Below are 15267 nucleotides of genomic sequence, written 5' to 3'. Positions count from 1 at the left end.
ATTCCATAGCAGGTCTTCCCCCTTTTTGGAGAAAGGTACATATTAGATTTATATGTGACTCTTGTTGGAAGGGTAAGAGTTACATATTCTGTTTCAAAGAATTTGCATGAGGATCACCTCTACAACAGCCCCAAGATCCTCTCCCCCTTCCCAGTCAGGCTCATAAACATCGAACAGAGACTGAAAAAGACGACTGGATGCATCTCGCATCACTGTGGAACATACATTATATTTTCTTTATACCCATGAGGATTCCATTCCATGTCCATTAATTATTTACGTGTCATGGGTGTTTCAACACTAACAAAGATGTTATGAAGATCCTTTTGATTTAAATAACAGAATTAAAATGATTAATTACAATAAGATAAATTATTTATTTTGGTTAATTTTCAAAACACATTACCTTACTTTAATAGAATGCATGACAATGTACATATAATTTTAAATAGTTGCTAACCAAACATTTTAAAAGAAATCTATGCTAATCCAACAAACCTCTGACAGCATTTAGGTATGCCTTAAGATCCTTGTATATTCTGTGTCCATCACTCTGTAAAAACAATAATTTAAAAAATAAAAACAGTAATAAAAATCCATTACGCGTCCAGTAATTTTTACCTCTGTCCACCACCACAATAGATTTGAAATAAAGCAATTAAGATGTGATTGAAGTGTAGACTTTCAGCTTTAATTCAATTGTTTAACAAAAATACTGCAATAACAGTTTAGGAATTACAGACTTTTTTGTTTTGTTTTTTTACAGTCCCTCCATTTTCACAGGCTCAAAAGTAATTAGACAATTGATGGAAATGGCAAAAACAGAGCAAAAATTTAAGAGAAATATCAAAATGGCTGACGTCCTGTTGAGTTTAGGGAATGGGTTCAAGAGACGTTTTGGATGTATTGGTATCTTACACATGTACCGAATTTCGTACATGTAGCTGAAACTTAGCGCACATTGATGAAATTTTGCAGGTGGCGCTATAGAGAAACTTTAACACACAATTCTGGAACCCCTATCAGATGTAAATTTTCACAGGTTCTGATGCGTGCGCAAAGTTTCATGAGTTTTCAGGTATGTTTTGGCCCATGATGATGATGAAGTTGAAGATGAAGAAGAAGTAGAAGTAGTCCAATAAGGCCTCGCACCATCTGTGCTCGGGGCCTTTAAAATGGAATACACTGGAAAGCTCAGCAACATCAAAAGGCCTGGAAGATCACAGAAAACCAAGTGGATGAATGGATTACTCTTTGTTGAAGAAAAATCCCTTCACAACATCTCACCAAGTCAAAAATGCTCTGTAAGAATTAGGAATATCATTGTCAAAGTCTACAATCAAGAGACACCTTCATGAATGTAAATACAGACAGTTCACCTCAAGACGCAGATCACTGTTAACACTCAAGAACAGAAAGGCCAGATTAAAAATCCATGAGCATGTATGACTGCCAATGGAACTGAGTCACTGGTGTTTATTGATGTGACAGCTGAAGTAGCAGGATGACTTCTGAAGTGTATAGAGCTGTACTTTCTACTCAGATTCAGTCAAATGCTGCAAAACTGGAAGGACGGTGCTTCACAGTACAGATTGATAATGACCCAATACAGACAGTGAAAGAAATCCAAGAGCTTCTTAAGGCAAAGAAATTAAATGTTAAATTAAAAAGTCTGATGACCTCAACCCAATTGAGCATGCTTTTCTCTTACTGAAGAGAAAGCTGAAGACAGAAAGATGCACAAACCGAAGACAGCTGCAGTAAAGGCCTGGCAAAGTCTCTCAAGTGAGGAAACTCAGAATTTGATGTCCATGGGTTCCAGACCTCAGGCAGTCATTGACTAAGTTATTTTCATCCAAGTATTAAAAATACTCCTAATATTTATGATTATGTTAGTTTGCCCAATTACTTTTGAGCCTGTGAAAATGGAGGGAATCTGTATGGCTGTAAATCCTAAACAGGTAATGCAATATTTTTGTTACACCCCTTGAATAAAATCTGAAAGTCTGCACGTCAGTCACATCTTGATTGCTTCATTTCAAATCCATTGTAGTGGTGTAGAGAGGCAAAATAACAAAAATCGTGTCGCTGTCCAAATACTTATGGACCTGACTATTTCTTCTAAATCAAGTCCTATGTTTGTGCTGTTTTTTTTTTTTATTGAGTACCTGCTGATCTTGGAGATTTTGCACACATATTTCAAACTGTGCATCTCTTGTCTCTTCAGATTTACCAAACTTCTGTAAAACCTGCAAGAGTAGTGATCAAACATTTTAGCAAAGTTAAATAAACGTGTCTGTAATTGTATGGAATGGTTTCTGTGGCTCTAAGAGGGCTCTTATACAGTAATGTGTAATTATGGGAAGTGGTTTCATTGTAAAATGATTTATTATGTTTATGATAAAGAGCAATGTTTACAAAAGATAAGTTTAAAAGAATGTGGACATTGGCTGTACTACTGCATGAAGATAAATGCTGCCGAGAACATTATACTGGCACCAGTGTACTGCCTTTTATTCCCTTTTATTCCATATGGAAAAATGGAACTGCTCTAGGAAATTGTGTATGGTATAATACAAATGCTTAACCATCAAAACACTGTGCTTAAGTAATTAAAGGTTAACTAAAGATAGTGTTAGCAACAGCACTACTGATAAATTGTATAATATGAATCTTACCTTCTCCTGTGCACGGCTGAATTTCCTCTGGACCTGTTTAGCGAGCTCCCCAGTACCCCCCTTTGAATGGAGGCTGGGACTGGTGCTGCTTTTTCTCTCAGCCATGATTTCCAAACTCTGGAGCACCTGGTTTTAATCTCAGAAAACTGATTTGTATGCCAGACAGTACAAAGGATTCCGATGGAGCTCCTAAGGGGACATGGTGATGGAACAAATATGAGATTGGAGGAAAATTCATATTTCAATGCTTTTTTTTTTTTTTTTGGAGTTCTCTTGCAATTATTTGCATAATTTTATGGAAGCCTGTTTCCGCCACAGTTGAGCAAAAAAAATTATTCTGTAAGTCATAATAATGATAAATGTTCGTATAATTATAAACAATATAACTGTAGAAGTTATAAACCATAGTTACAGTAAACCCATGGTAATTTTTGTATGTCTGGTGATGTGTAGATTTTCCCTGTTTTCTGTTCATGCTGTGTAGATTTGGGGTGGTGTTAATACGGGTGTGAACGGGGTTTGTAAGGGTTGATTAGATTTGGGGCGGTGTTAATACGGGTGTGAACGGGGTTTGTAAGGGTTGATTAGATTTGGGGCGGTGTTAATACGGGTGTGAACGGGGTTTGTAAGGGTTGATTAGATTTGGGGCGGTGTTAATACGGGTGTGAACTGGGTTTATAAGGGTTGATTAGATTTGGGGCGGTGTTAATACGGGTGTGAACAGGGTTTATAAGGGTTGATTAGATTTGGGGCGGTGTTAATACGGGTGTGAACGGTGTTTATATAACGGTTGATTAGATTTGGGGCGGTGTTAATACGGGTGTGAACGGGGTTTATAAGGGTTGATTAGATTTGGGGCGGTGTTAATACGGGTGTGAACAGGGTTTATAAGGGTTGATTAGATTTGGGGCGGTGTTAATACGGGTGTGAACAGGGTTTATAAGGGTTGATTAGATTTGGGGCGGTGTTAACACGGGTGTGAACGGGGTTTATATAACGGTTGATTAGATTTGGGGCGGTGTTAATACGGGTGTGAACGGTGTTTATATAACGGTTGATTAGATTTGGGGCGGTGTTAATACGGGTGTGAACGGGGTTTATAAGGGTTGATTAGATTTGGGGCGGTGTTAATACGGGTGTGAACAGGGTTTATAAGGGTTGATTAGATTTGGGGCGGTGTTAATACGGGTGTGAACGGGGTTTATATAACGGTTGATTAGATTTGGGGCGGTGTTAATACGGGTGTGAACGGTGTTTATATAACGGTTGATTAGATTTGGAGCGGTGTTAACACGGGTGTGAACAGGGTTTATATAACGGTTGATTAGATTTGGGGCGGTGTTAATACGGTTGTGAACGGGGTTTGTAAGGGTTGATTAGATTTGGGGCGGTGTTAATATGGGTGTGAACGGGGTTTGTAAGGGTTGATTAGATTTGGGGCGGTGTTAATACGGGTGTGAACGGTGTTTATATAACGGTTGATTAGATTTGGGGCAGTGTTAATACGGGTGTGAACAGGGTTTATAAGGGTTGATTAGATTTGGGGCGGTGTTAATACGGGTGTGAACGGTGTTTATATAACGGTTGATTAGATTTGGGGCGGTGTTAATACGGGTGTGAACGGGGTTTATAAGGGTTGATTAGATTTGGGGCGGTGTTAATACGGGTGTGAACGGTGTTTATATAACGGTTGATTAGATTTGGGGCGGTGTTAATACGGGTGTGAACGGGGTTTATATAACGGTTGATTAGATTTGGGGCGGTGTTAATACGGGTGTGAACGGGGTTTATAACGGTTGATTAGATTTGGGGCGGTGTTAATACGGGTGTGAACGGTGTTTATATAACGGTTGATTAGATTTGGGGCGGTGTTAATACGGGTGTGAACGGTGTTTATATAACGGTTGATTAGATTTGGGGCGGTGTTAATACGGGTGTGAACGGGGTTTATAACGGTTGATTAGATTTGGGGCGGTGTTAATACGGGTGTGAACTGTGTTTATATAACGGTTGATTAGATTTGGGGCGGTGTTAATACGGGTGTGAACGGGGTTTATAACGGTTGATTAGATTTGGGGCGGTGTTAATACGGGTGTGAACGGGGTTTATAACGGTTGATTAGATTTGGGGCGGTGTTAATACGGGTGAGAACGGGGTTTATATAACTGTTGATTAGATTTGGGGCGGTGTTAATACGGGTGTGAACAGGGTTTATAAGGGTTGATTAGATTTGGGGCGGTGTTAATACGGGTGTGAACGGTGTTTATATAACGGTTGATTAGATTTGGGGCGGTGTTAATACGGGTGTGAACGGGGTTTATAAGGGTTGCTTAGATTTGGGGCGGTGTTAATACGGGTGTGAACGGGGTTTATATAACGGTTGATTAGATTTGGGGCGGTGTTAATACTGGTGTGAACGGGGTTTATAACGGTTGATTAGATTTGGGGCGGTGTTAATACGGGTGTGAACGGTGTTTATATAACGGTTGATTAGATTTGGGGCGGTGTTAATACGGGTGTGAACGGGGTTTATAACGGTTGATTAGATTTGGGGCGGTGTTAATACGGGTGTGAACGGGGTTTATAACGGTTGATTAGATTTGGGGCGGTGTTAATACGGGTGTGAACGGGGTTTATATAACTGTTGATTAGATTTGGGGCGGTGTTAATACGGGTGTGAACAGGGTTTATAAGGGTTGATTAGATTTGGGGCGGTGTTAATACGGGTGTGAATGGGGTTTATATAACGGTTGATTAGATTTGGGGCGGTGTTAATACGGGTGTGAACGGGGTTTATAAGGGTTGATTAGATTTGGGGCGGTGTTAATACGGGTGTGAACAGGGTTTATAAGGGTTGATTAGATTTGGGGCGGTGTTAATACGGGTGTGAACGGGGTTTATATAACGGTTGATTAGATTTGGGGCAGTGTTAATACGGGTGTGAACGGTGTTTATATAACGGTTGATTAGATTTGGGGCGGTGTTAACACAGGTGTGAACAGGGTTTATATAACAGTTGATTAGATTTGGGGCGGTGTTAATACGGTTGTGAACGGGGTTTATAACGGTTGATTAGATTTGGGGCGGTGTTAATACGGGTGTGAACGGGGTTTATAAGGGTTGATTAGATTTGGGGCGGTGTTAATACGGGTGTGAACAGGGTTTATAAGGGTTGATTAGATTTGGGGCGGTGTTAATACGGGTGTGAACGGTGTTTATATAACGGTTGATTAGATTTGGGGCGGTGTTAACACGGGTGTGAACGGTGTTTATATAACGGTTGATTAGATTTGGGGCGGTGTTAATACGGGTGTGAACGGGGTTTATATAACGGTTGATTAGATTTGGGGCGGTGTTAATACGGGTGTGAACGGGGTTTATATAACGGTTGATTAGATTTGGGGCGGTGTTAATACGGGTGTGAACGGGGTTTATAACGGTTGATTAGATTTGGGGTGGTGTTAACACGGGTGTGAACGGGGTTTATATAACGGTTGATTAGATTTGGGGCGGTGTTAATACGGGTGTGAACGGGGTTTATATAACGGTTGATTAGATTTGGGGCGGTGTTAATACGGGTGTGAACGGGGTTTATATAACGGTTGATTAGATTTGGGGCGGTGTTAATACGGGTGTGAACGGGGTTTATAACGGTTGATTAGATTTGGGGCGGTGTTAACACGGGTGTGAACGGGGTTTATATAACGGTTGATTAGATTTGGGGCGGTGTTAATACGGGTGTGAACGGGGTTTATAAGGGTTGATTAGATTTGGGGCGGTGTTAATACGGGTGTGAACAGGGTTTATAACGGTTGATTAGATTTGGGGCGGTGTTAATACGGGTGTGAACGGTGTTTATATAACGGTTGATTAGATTTGGGGCGGTGTTAATACGGGTGTGAACGGTGTTTATATAACGGTTGATTAGATTTGGGGCGGTGTTAACACGGGTGTGAACAGGGTTTATATAACGGTTGATTAGATTTGGGGCGGTGTTAATACGGTTGTGAACGGGGTTTATAACGGTTGATTAGATTTGGGGCGGTGTTAATACGGGTGTGAACAGGGTTTATAAGGGTTGATTAGATTTGGGGCGGTGTTAATACGGGTGTGAACAGGGTTTATAAGGGTTGATTAGATTTGGGGCGGTGTTAATACGGGTGTGAACGGTGTTTATATAACGGTTGATTAGATTTGGGGCGGTGTTAACACGGGTGTGAACGGTGTTTATATAACGGTTGATTAGATTTGGGGCGGTGTTAATACGGGTGTGAACGGGGTTTATATAACGGTTGATTAGATTTGGGGCGGTGTTAACACGGGTGTGAACGGTGTTTATATAACGGTTGATTAGATTTGGGGCGGTGTTAATACGGGTGTGAACAGGGTTTATATAACGGTTGATTAGATTTGGGGCGGTGTTAACACGGGTGTGAACAGGGTTTATATAACGGTTGATTAGATTTGGGGCGGTGTTAATACGGGTGTGAACGGGGTTTATAACGGTTGATTAGATTTGGGGCGGTGTTAATACGGGTGTGAACGGGGTTTATAACGGTTGATTAGATTTGGGGCGGTGTTAACACGGGTGTGAACAGGGTTTATATAACGGTTGATTAGATTTGGGGCAGTGTTAATACGGGTGTGAACGGGGTTTATATAACGGTTGATTAGATTTGGGGCGGTGTTAATACGGGTGTGAACGGGGTTTATATAACGGTTGATTAGGTTTGGGGCGGTGTTAATACGGGTGTGAACGGGGTTTATATAACGGTTGATTAGATTTGGGGCGGTGTTAATACGGGTGTGAATGGGGTTTATAACGGTTGATTAGATTTGGGGCGGTGTTAATACGGGTGTGAACGGTGTTTATATAACGGTTGATTAGATTTGGGGCGGTGTTAACACGGGTGTGAACAGGGTTTATATAACGGTTGATTAGATTTGGGGCGGTGTTAATACGGTTGTGAACGGGGTTTATAACGGTTGATTAGATTTGGGGCGGTGTTAATACGGGTGTGAACGGGGTTTATAAGGGTTGATTAGATTTGGGGCGGTGTTAATACGGGTGTGAACAGGGTTTATAAGGGTTGATTAGATTTGGGGCGGTGTTAATACGGGTGTGAACGGTGTTTATATAACGGTTGATTAGATTTGGGGCGGTGTTAATACGGGTGTGAACGGGGTTTATAAGGGTTGATTAGATTTGGGGCGGTGTTAATACGGGTGTGAACAGGGTTTATAAGGGTTGATTAGATTTGGGGCGGTGTTAATACGGGTGTGAACGGGGTTTATAACGGTTGATTAGATTTGGGGCGGTGTTAACACGGGTGTGAACAGGGTTTATATAACGGTTGATTAGATTTGGGGCGGTGTTAATACGGGTGTGAACGGGGTTTATATAACGGTTGATTAGATTTGGGGCAGTGTTAATACGGGTGTGAACGGGGTTTATATAACGGTTGATTAGATTTGGGGCGGTGTTAATACGGGTGTGAACGGGGTTTATATAACGGTTGATTAGATTTGGGGCGGTGTTAATACGGGTGTGAACGGGGTTTATATAACGGTTGATTAGGTTTGGGGCGGTGTTAATACGGGTGTGAACGGGGTTTATATAACGGTTGATTAGATTTGGGGCGGTGTTAATACGGGTGTGAACGGGGTTTATAACGGTTGATTAGATTTGGGGCGGTGTTAATACGGGTGTGAACGGTGTTTATATAACGGTTGATTAGATTTGGGGCGGTGTTAACACGGGTGTGAACGGGGTTTATATAACGGTTGATTAGATTTGGGGCGGTGTTAATACGGTTGTGAACGGGGTTTATAACGGTTGATTAGATTTGGGGCGGTGTTAATACGGGTGTGAACGGGGTTTATAAGGGTTGATTAGATTTGGGGCGGTGTTAATACGGGTGTGAACAGGGTTTATAAGGGTTGATTAGATTTGGGGCGGTGTTAACACGGGTGTGAACGGTGTTTATATAACGGTTGATTAGATTTGGGGCGGTGTTAATACGGGTGTGAACGGGGTTTATATAACGGTTGCTTAGATTTGGGGCGGTGTTAATACGGGTGTGAACGGGGTTTATATAACGGTTGATTAGATTTGGGGCGGTGTTAATACGGGTGTGAACGGGGTTTATAACGGTTGATTAGATTTGGGGCGGTGTTAACACGGGTGTGAACGGGGTTTATATAACGGTTGATTAGATTTGGGGCGGTGTTAATACGGGTGTGAACGGGGTTTATATAACGGTTGATTAGATTTGGGGCGGTGTTAATACGGGTGTGAACGGGGTTTATAACGGTTGATTAGATTTGGGGCGGTGTTAATACGGGTGTGAACGGGGTTTATATAACGGTTGATTAGATTTGGGGCGGTGTTAATACGGGTGTGAACGGGGTTTATATAACGGTTGATTAGATTTGGGGCGGTGTTAATACGGGTGTGAATGGGGTTTATAACGGTTGATTAGATTTGGGGCGGTGTTAATACGGGTGTGAACGGTGTTTATATAACGGTTGATTAGATTTGGGGCGGTGTTAATACGGGTGTGAACGGGGTTTATAACGGTTGGCTCTGCACGGTTGATTGGGTTCCAAGGTTAAGGTAAACCATGCACATAATTAGCTCGCGCTGCGGTTCAAACAGAGCACCATTTTGTCTCACTGTTCACTTGAGTGTTTGTTTGGCGTTCGGTGCTCACAATACGCGTTATAAAGCACATAAATCGAAGAGAATTAGCCAATTTCCTAACAGAGCAAAATGTGAACGACAGCTAAGTGAATCTCAGTCTGGAGCTGGTGTTCATGTTGTATTCTGAAAACAGATCAGTCGTTCTGCATTTACAACGCACATGCTTGCTTTAATGCGCATGCGTGGATTAATTCATTATCACGAGAAAGTTTCTCATTATTATGAGATGTAATTCATTATTACCAGAAAGTTTCTCATTATGACTTACAGAACGCTATAACGCCTATATGCTTAACGCTATAAGTAACACGCGCGATATTAAAGCATACACTAGCACGTCAACAGCAGAAAACGTCATAATTCCGCACATGCGCGCTGAAGGGGAACCGGGGAACTGAAGGGAACGGAATTTTCCGAAACACCGGAAGTACTGTTTGTATGAACTCAACGACGCGAGGACGCAAAAGTATTGCAAGCGAACGCAAAGTTTCTCAGGGGAATGCGTCGAAATATATTTTCTAAATATAAAATTTCATTTAATCACCATGTCCCCTTAGGGGCTCCGTATGTTTCCCAGTCATTAAGTGAAATTTCTACACAGATGTGTCACTGATGATGATGATGATGATGATGATATACAGCACGAGCGCATGCGCACAAGACAATGCAGTAAGAAATGGAGTCTGTTGGAGACGACGTTCTCAGCGCATGCGCCGATCGGCACGCCTCTGTTTAACCATGGTTTAAAATGACTTCCGGGTAATAATGTACAGCAAACACAGAGCTAATCTCTGTAATACAGCGCATTGTTGATGTTCCTGGACGGATCACTGATGGGGCGGTCTGGGTGGACTATCGCGTCTGTTCTAAACCCGGAGAAGTTCTAGTATTCGGCAGGTAAATCCTCCTGTAGTGCTGTAGACCGTCAGTGGTTGATCCTGATCACACAGTGGGCTCGGAAAGGGGAAACGGTTTTAATCTGTGGCCAGGAATAATAAAACCACTACTGTTTTACGGCTATATAAACTGCTGCGAGCGACCTTAGACCCGTCTCCGCCCTCTGGACTCCGGAGTGGAGGATTATGAGGTGTTTTTCTCGAGTCTGCTGAAGGATTTGTGAAACATTTCTGAACATAAGCTGAAAACACATTGTCCTATAAGAATCTGTGCAAACTGCGAAATATGATTTTGCGCAATTCGATAAGGTCAGGAATGACTCAGCCTTACACGGTTTAACATCCCAACTCATTTAAGTACAGAACACCTGACCTCTACTTTAACTATCAAGGTCATTCTCTACTGCAGCTGGAGTCAGAAAAGTGAAACCCGGATAGTTATGTCTGTGGATTATTACTACCAGACCCTTCTCTCCATGACACTCTCTTATCCTGGAAGTTTGCGAGTGACAATAAGCTGTTCCTCCAACACCGTACTGCGTAAAACGGTTTAGGGAACAAAAATGTTCGAACAAGCAGTTTGGACAATCATTAAAATCGAACTGTGGGCAAATCAGACAATCTATAACTAAAACTATACTGGATTATCAAACCGCTACTTTATTCATTCACTTGCCCTTGGTAAGTTTTCCATTTAAAAGCAGTTCCCTAATGTTGATTTGTTCTCCATAACCATTTATTTAAAGATTTTATGCTTACCCGTCAGCACTTTGTTTGCATGGCTTCAGTCAGTCCAACGAAGACAAGGACTTCATGTGCCGTGCTTACCCCTCCAAATATATGTGCCCTTTGAAAATCCTTGAACTTTGGAACCAATTATCTTCAGGTTCTTGGGTAAAATATTCAGTGAGCACGCCACACCAGGCTGACATGTGGAATGGTTATTACACACCATATAACATGAAAAAACACATGTTGATCAGTTTTATTAAAACTGTTCCATCACTGAAGACTTTGGGGGGCAGGGAATGGTCAGGACTCTTTAGTGAGAGCATACAGTACCTGGGGGTACGCTCTGAGGGGTATGTCTGATACTGCACGATAATGTGACCCATATAAAACTGTATGTGGTCCATGAGCAAACCATACAAACAACCAATCAGGCAAAAATAATGTCTGCCAATGTTCAGGATGATAATTTGCCAGTGTCCAATTTATGACAAATAGTGTCCTTGAGTAAACGGCTGTATTTATTTCATTTAATCAATAATTAATTCCATTAAAGTTTGGTTAATACATCAGGGAGTAACCTGTTTGGCCTTGTATTGTAGTCTCGGGACATTTCTCTTCTGGATCATTTAAAAAGGACATGACCGCAGATTTAACCATGTGACTGATCGCCCTGGGATATTCTTTGTGTGCTTTGAACCGTTATATTACATATTATTTTGATGTATTCTGTGTAGGAAAATTGTTGCATCAAATTTTGCCTATTACCCAAAGACAATTAATATTTAACATAGAAACAGATACTCACATATATTAAGCAGTTTGAAGGACAAAGAAGACACCGGGCCCGTGAGTGAGGAGAGGCAAGGGTCCAAATTTATTGTTGCATGAGATCACACAGTTGAGATGTCCCAAGGGTGATCCAAAAAACCAGAGCTGAAGCTCTTCTATTTATACATTTTCTTAGGGTCAGGATGACCCAGGATGACCCTTGCCTCTCCTCACTCACGGGCCCGGTGTCTTCTTTGTCCTTCAAACTGCTTAATATATGTGAGTATCTGTTTCTATGTTAAATATTAATTGTTTCTATGTTAAATATTAACATTAATATTAATTTGGCGACCCCGGCAGGACTGGGCTAAGACCCATACGTCTGTAATCTCTCCCGTGGGACTTCACGCTCTAAGGCAACAGATAGGCCGTGTAGCAGAAAGGCACTGCAGATGCCTGTTATTTCAAAGCTCTGTCTTAGTGATCTGTTGTGACGAGTGAGAAGCCCCAAGGTGAGTCGAGAAAGGATTCTCCACACTTTCAAACACACCATCTCTACATTATGAGTAAGTTTTATGTTTGTTCTACATTTCTTTTTTTATGGTGCTTGCATGTACATTACCCTATAATAGTTTTTTCCATGAAACAGAATATGAGACAGAATAATTTCTGTTTTCTGCATACACACCAGGCCTCTGTGTGTGTGTGTGTGTGTGTGTGTGTGTGTCTCTCTTAGTTGACCTTCTGCCTGCATGCAGACGTACTCCACCTACGCTCTGAGGCCTGCCGCACTAATCAAATACATGTATTGTTATCCCCCAGCGCCTTGTTTATCTGTGTGTTGTATCTTAGGTGCACATCCGTTCTTACAGTCCACCAGCCCAGTGAATTCTGAATAAAATGACATATTACTCATACTAGGTCTCCCTCGTGTTTATTTCATGTATATTTTATATACAACAAAATGAAGCAGTTTTCAGTGGCAACAGTTTCTTATAGATTTCTAATTTTCTAATAGAAATTGCTGTTAATAAAGGCCTAGACTTTTATGTACAATTTTTCTTAGAAAGTGGGCTATAGATTATCTACTGTAAATTACATTAGTCTACTCCAGAATTATATGAAATTATATGAAAATGAAAATGTGCAAAAATGCATATGCAATATGTGATGTTTTCAGACTAAATAGACACAAATGTGAAACCGTATTAACAAAATATGTGAATGTGGGTTATCCCTTTCAATTCAGGACCTAGGTTATCAAAGGATTAAAATCTGGAGTCTCAGGATTCCCATCTTCCTTCTACTGTTGTCCATATACAGTCTCCTCCAAAAGTATTGGAACAGCAAGACCAATTTTATTGTTTTCGCTATACATTTGGTTTTGAGATCAAATGACTGAACGAGACAATAGATCAGAATTTCAGCTTTCATTTCCTCATTTACATCGACATTTATTGTATATGTAAATATATCAAAATATTGTAACATGAGACTTATAGGTGTTTCTTGCTGACTTTTCCACTGTGGTCAAAAGAAACAGCTGTACACAAGCTATATGTACACATGGATACAGTTGGGGAAATAAGTATTGAACGCATCAACATTTCTTTCAGTAAATATATTTCCAATGAGGTTATTCACATGACATTTCCACCAGACATCAGTATTAACTCAAGAAATCTGGAAATATAAAGAATTCACAACATTAAAGTCCATAAATAAAGTTATGTGTAATAAAGTGGAATGACACAGGAAAAAAGTATTGAACACACTAAGAAAAAACAGTTCTTCAAGGCAAGGCAAGGAACCAGCTGAAATCCGTAAGTAATTATACCCCCTATCTATGCAAATTAATATCAGCTGGGTTAGTACATTCATGGTCTATAAAAAGGCTTTTCAATACCAAGGTGTCACACAAGAAACATCTCATGATGGGTAAAAGCAGAGAGCTCTCCCAAGACCTTCACAACCTTATTGTTGTGAAACATATTGATGGAATCGGATACAGACGTATTTCAAAACTTCTGAATCCTCCAGTAAGTACCATCGGGGCCATTATCCGCATGTGGAAGCAACATCACTCCGTCATCAACCGGCCACGCACAGGAGCTCCTCACAAGATTTCTGACCAGGGAGTCAGAAGAGTAGCCCAAGAGCCAAGGACCACTCGGAAAGAGCTCCAGAAACACTTGGAGGCAGCAGGTGCCATCATCACAGAGAAAACTATAGGCAATGCACTCCACTGCTCACGCTCACCCGCAAGACTCCATTACTAAAGAAAAGGCATGTTGAAGCTCGTTTAAAGTTTGCTACAACTCATTTGGACAAGCCTATGAGATACTGGGAGAGTGTAGAGGTGGAGCATCATGGTGTGGGGCTGTTTTTCATCACATGGTACTGACAGACTTCATATATTTGTAGGAACGGTGAATGGAGCCCTTCGCCGGGAAATTCTTGAGAAGAATCTGCTGCATCCACCAGGATGATGAAGATGAGACGTGGGTGGAGCTTCCAGCAGGACAACGATCCAAAACATACAGCAAAGGAAACTCTCAATTGGTTTCAGAGGAAAAAAAATCAAGGTGTTAGTATGGTCCAGTCAATCACCTGACTCGAATCCAACTGAACAAGATTTAAAGACAATATGTTTAGAAGAACGGACCAAAATCACACCTGAATACTGCGGAACATTAATTTCTTCATACAGGAAGTGTCTTGAAGCGTCATTACAAACAAAGACTTCTCCACTAAGTATTAAATACATTTCAGTTAGCATTTTCAATACTTTTTTCCTGTGTCATTCCTCTTTTTAACTTCATTTATAGACTTTAATGTTTGAATTTCTTGAGTTAATACCAAAGTGGTGAAAATTTCATGTGAATAACCTCGTTGGTATTATATTTACTGAAAAAAATGTTAACACGTCCAATACTTATTTCTCCCACTGTATATAACCCTCAATATCCATAAACAGCAGCTTTATAATTTGCTTCAGAAAGTTCTCTTTCAGCTTTCTTAGCTTTGTGAGTGATTGTCACCCTTTTACCTCCTCTGTTTCTAAACATGGAGCTGAGAAATAAGCCAGTGGGCCCTTGAGATTACATTGGTTGGGGAATGTGGTCTCTGGGCTTTGCCACAGAAATGGTTGCTGACCAGCATCAATTTAATTTGAGGACGAGCACTCTGCTAATTGTCTAAGTAGCATGTAAGGTTTGCTGTATTCTCAGATTACCTGATATTTGAAATATAAATAATGTGCTTGCATTTATACATACAGTGGGGTCCAAAAGTCTAAGACGAAATCGAGAATCTGGGATTTTTTTTTTTCCATTTCAACTTGGAAATAAACATAAGGTTTTAGATTTTTGAAATATATAAAACAAAGAAAGTAAATGTTTAATCTCTTGAATGTTTAATAGTCAAAATTCTGCACCATTTATAGACTCCTGTTTAAATATTAGCAAATTTGTGATATTGACCATGTTAA

General features: G+C 40.7%; 1 protein-coding gene and 1 long non-coding RNA gene across 5 annotated transcripts in view; one reads left to right on the top strand and one right to left on the bottom strand.

The window, feature by feature from the left end:
- Nucleotides 1-11321, bottom strand: part of bin2a (bridging integrator 2a) — a 31633-nt gene extending 20312 nt beyond the window's left edge. The window contains exons 1-6 of the mRNA XM_017486582.3: nucleotides 11037-11321; nucleotides 2679-2867; nucleotides 2169-2249; nucleotides 499-553; nucleotides 118-212; nucleotides 1-21 (exon numbers count right to left, since the gene is read on the bottom strand). The exon at nucleotides 1-21 is cut by the window's left edge and continues 75 nt beyond it. Coding sequence (XP_017342071.1) covers nucleotides 1-21; nucleotides 118-212; nucleotides 499-553; nucleotides 2169-2249; nucleotides 2679-2783 — 357 coding nt within the window. The 5' untranslated portion in view covers nucleotides 2784-2867; nucleotides 11037-11321. The remainder of the gene's footprint in view (nucleotides 22-117; nucleotides 213-498; nucleotides 554-2168; nucleotides 2250-2678; nucleotides 2868-11036) is intronic.
- LOC108275669 (uncharacterized) lies at nucleotides 9845-12694 on the top strand. Of its 4 annotated transcripts, none has more exons than XR_008397967.1 (3): nucleotides 10037-10278; nucleotides 11974-12056; nucleotides 12138-12694. It is a non-coding gene; the product is annotated as an uncharacterized LOC108275669 (long non-coding RNA). The 4 variants fall into 4 exon arrangements; XR_006983765.2 differs by having other exon boundaries at nucleotides 10037-10958; XR_008397968.1 differs by lacking the exon at nucleotides 11974-12056 and having other exon boundaries at nucleotides 9845-10278.
- Nucleotides 12695-15267: the final 2573 nt, after the last annotated feature.

The sequence above is a fragment of the Ictalurus punctatus genome, chromosome 15 (assembly GCF_001660625.3).
Source record: "Ictalurus punctatus breed USDA103 chromosome 15, Coco_2.0, whole genome shotgun sequence".
Taxonomy (NCBI): Eukaryota; Metazoa; Chordata; class Actinopteri; order Siluriformes; family Ictaluridae; genus Ictalurus; species Ictalurus punctatus.
The sequence above is the reverse complement of the archived record's forward strand: the minus strand, read 5'-3'. Positions and strand labels throughout refer to the sequence as shown.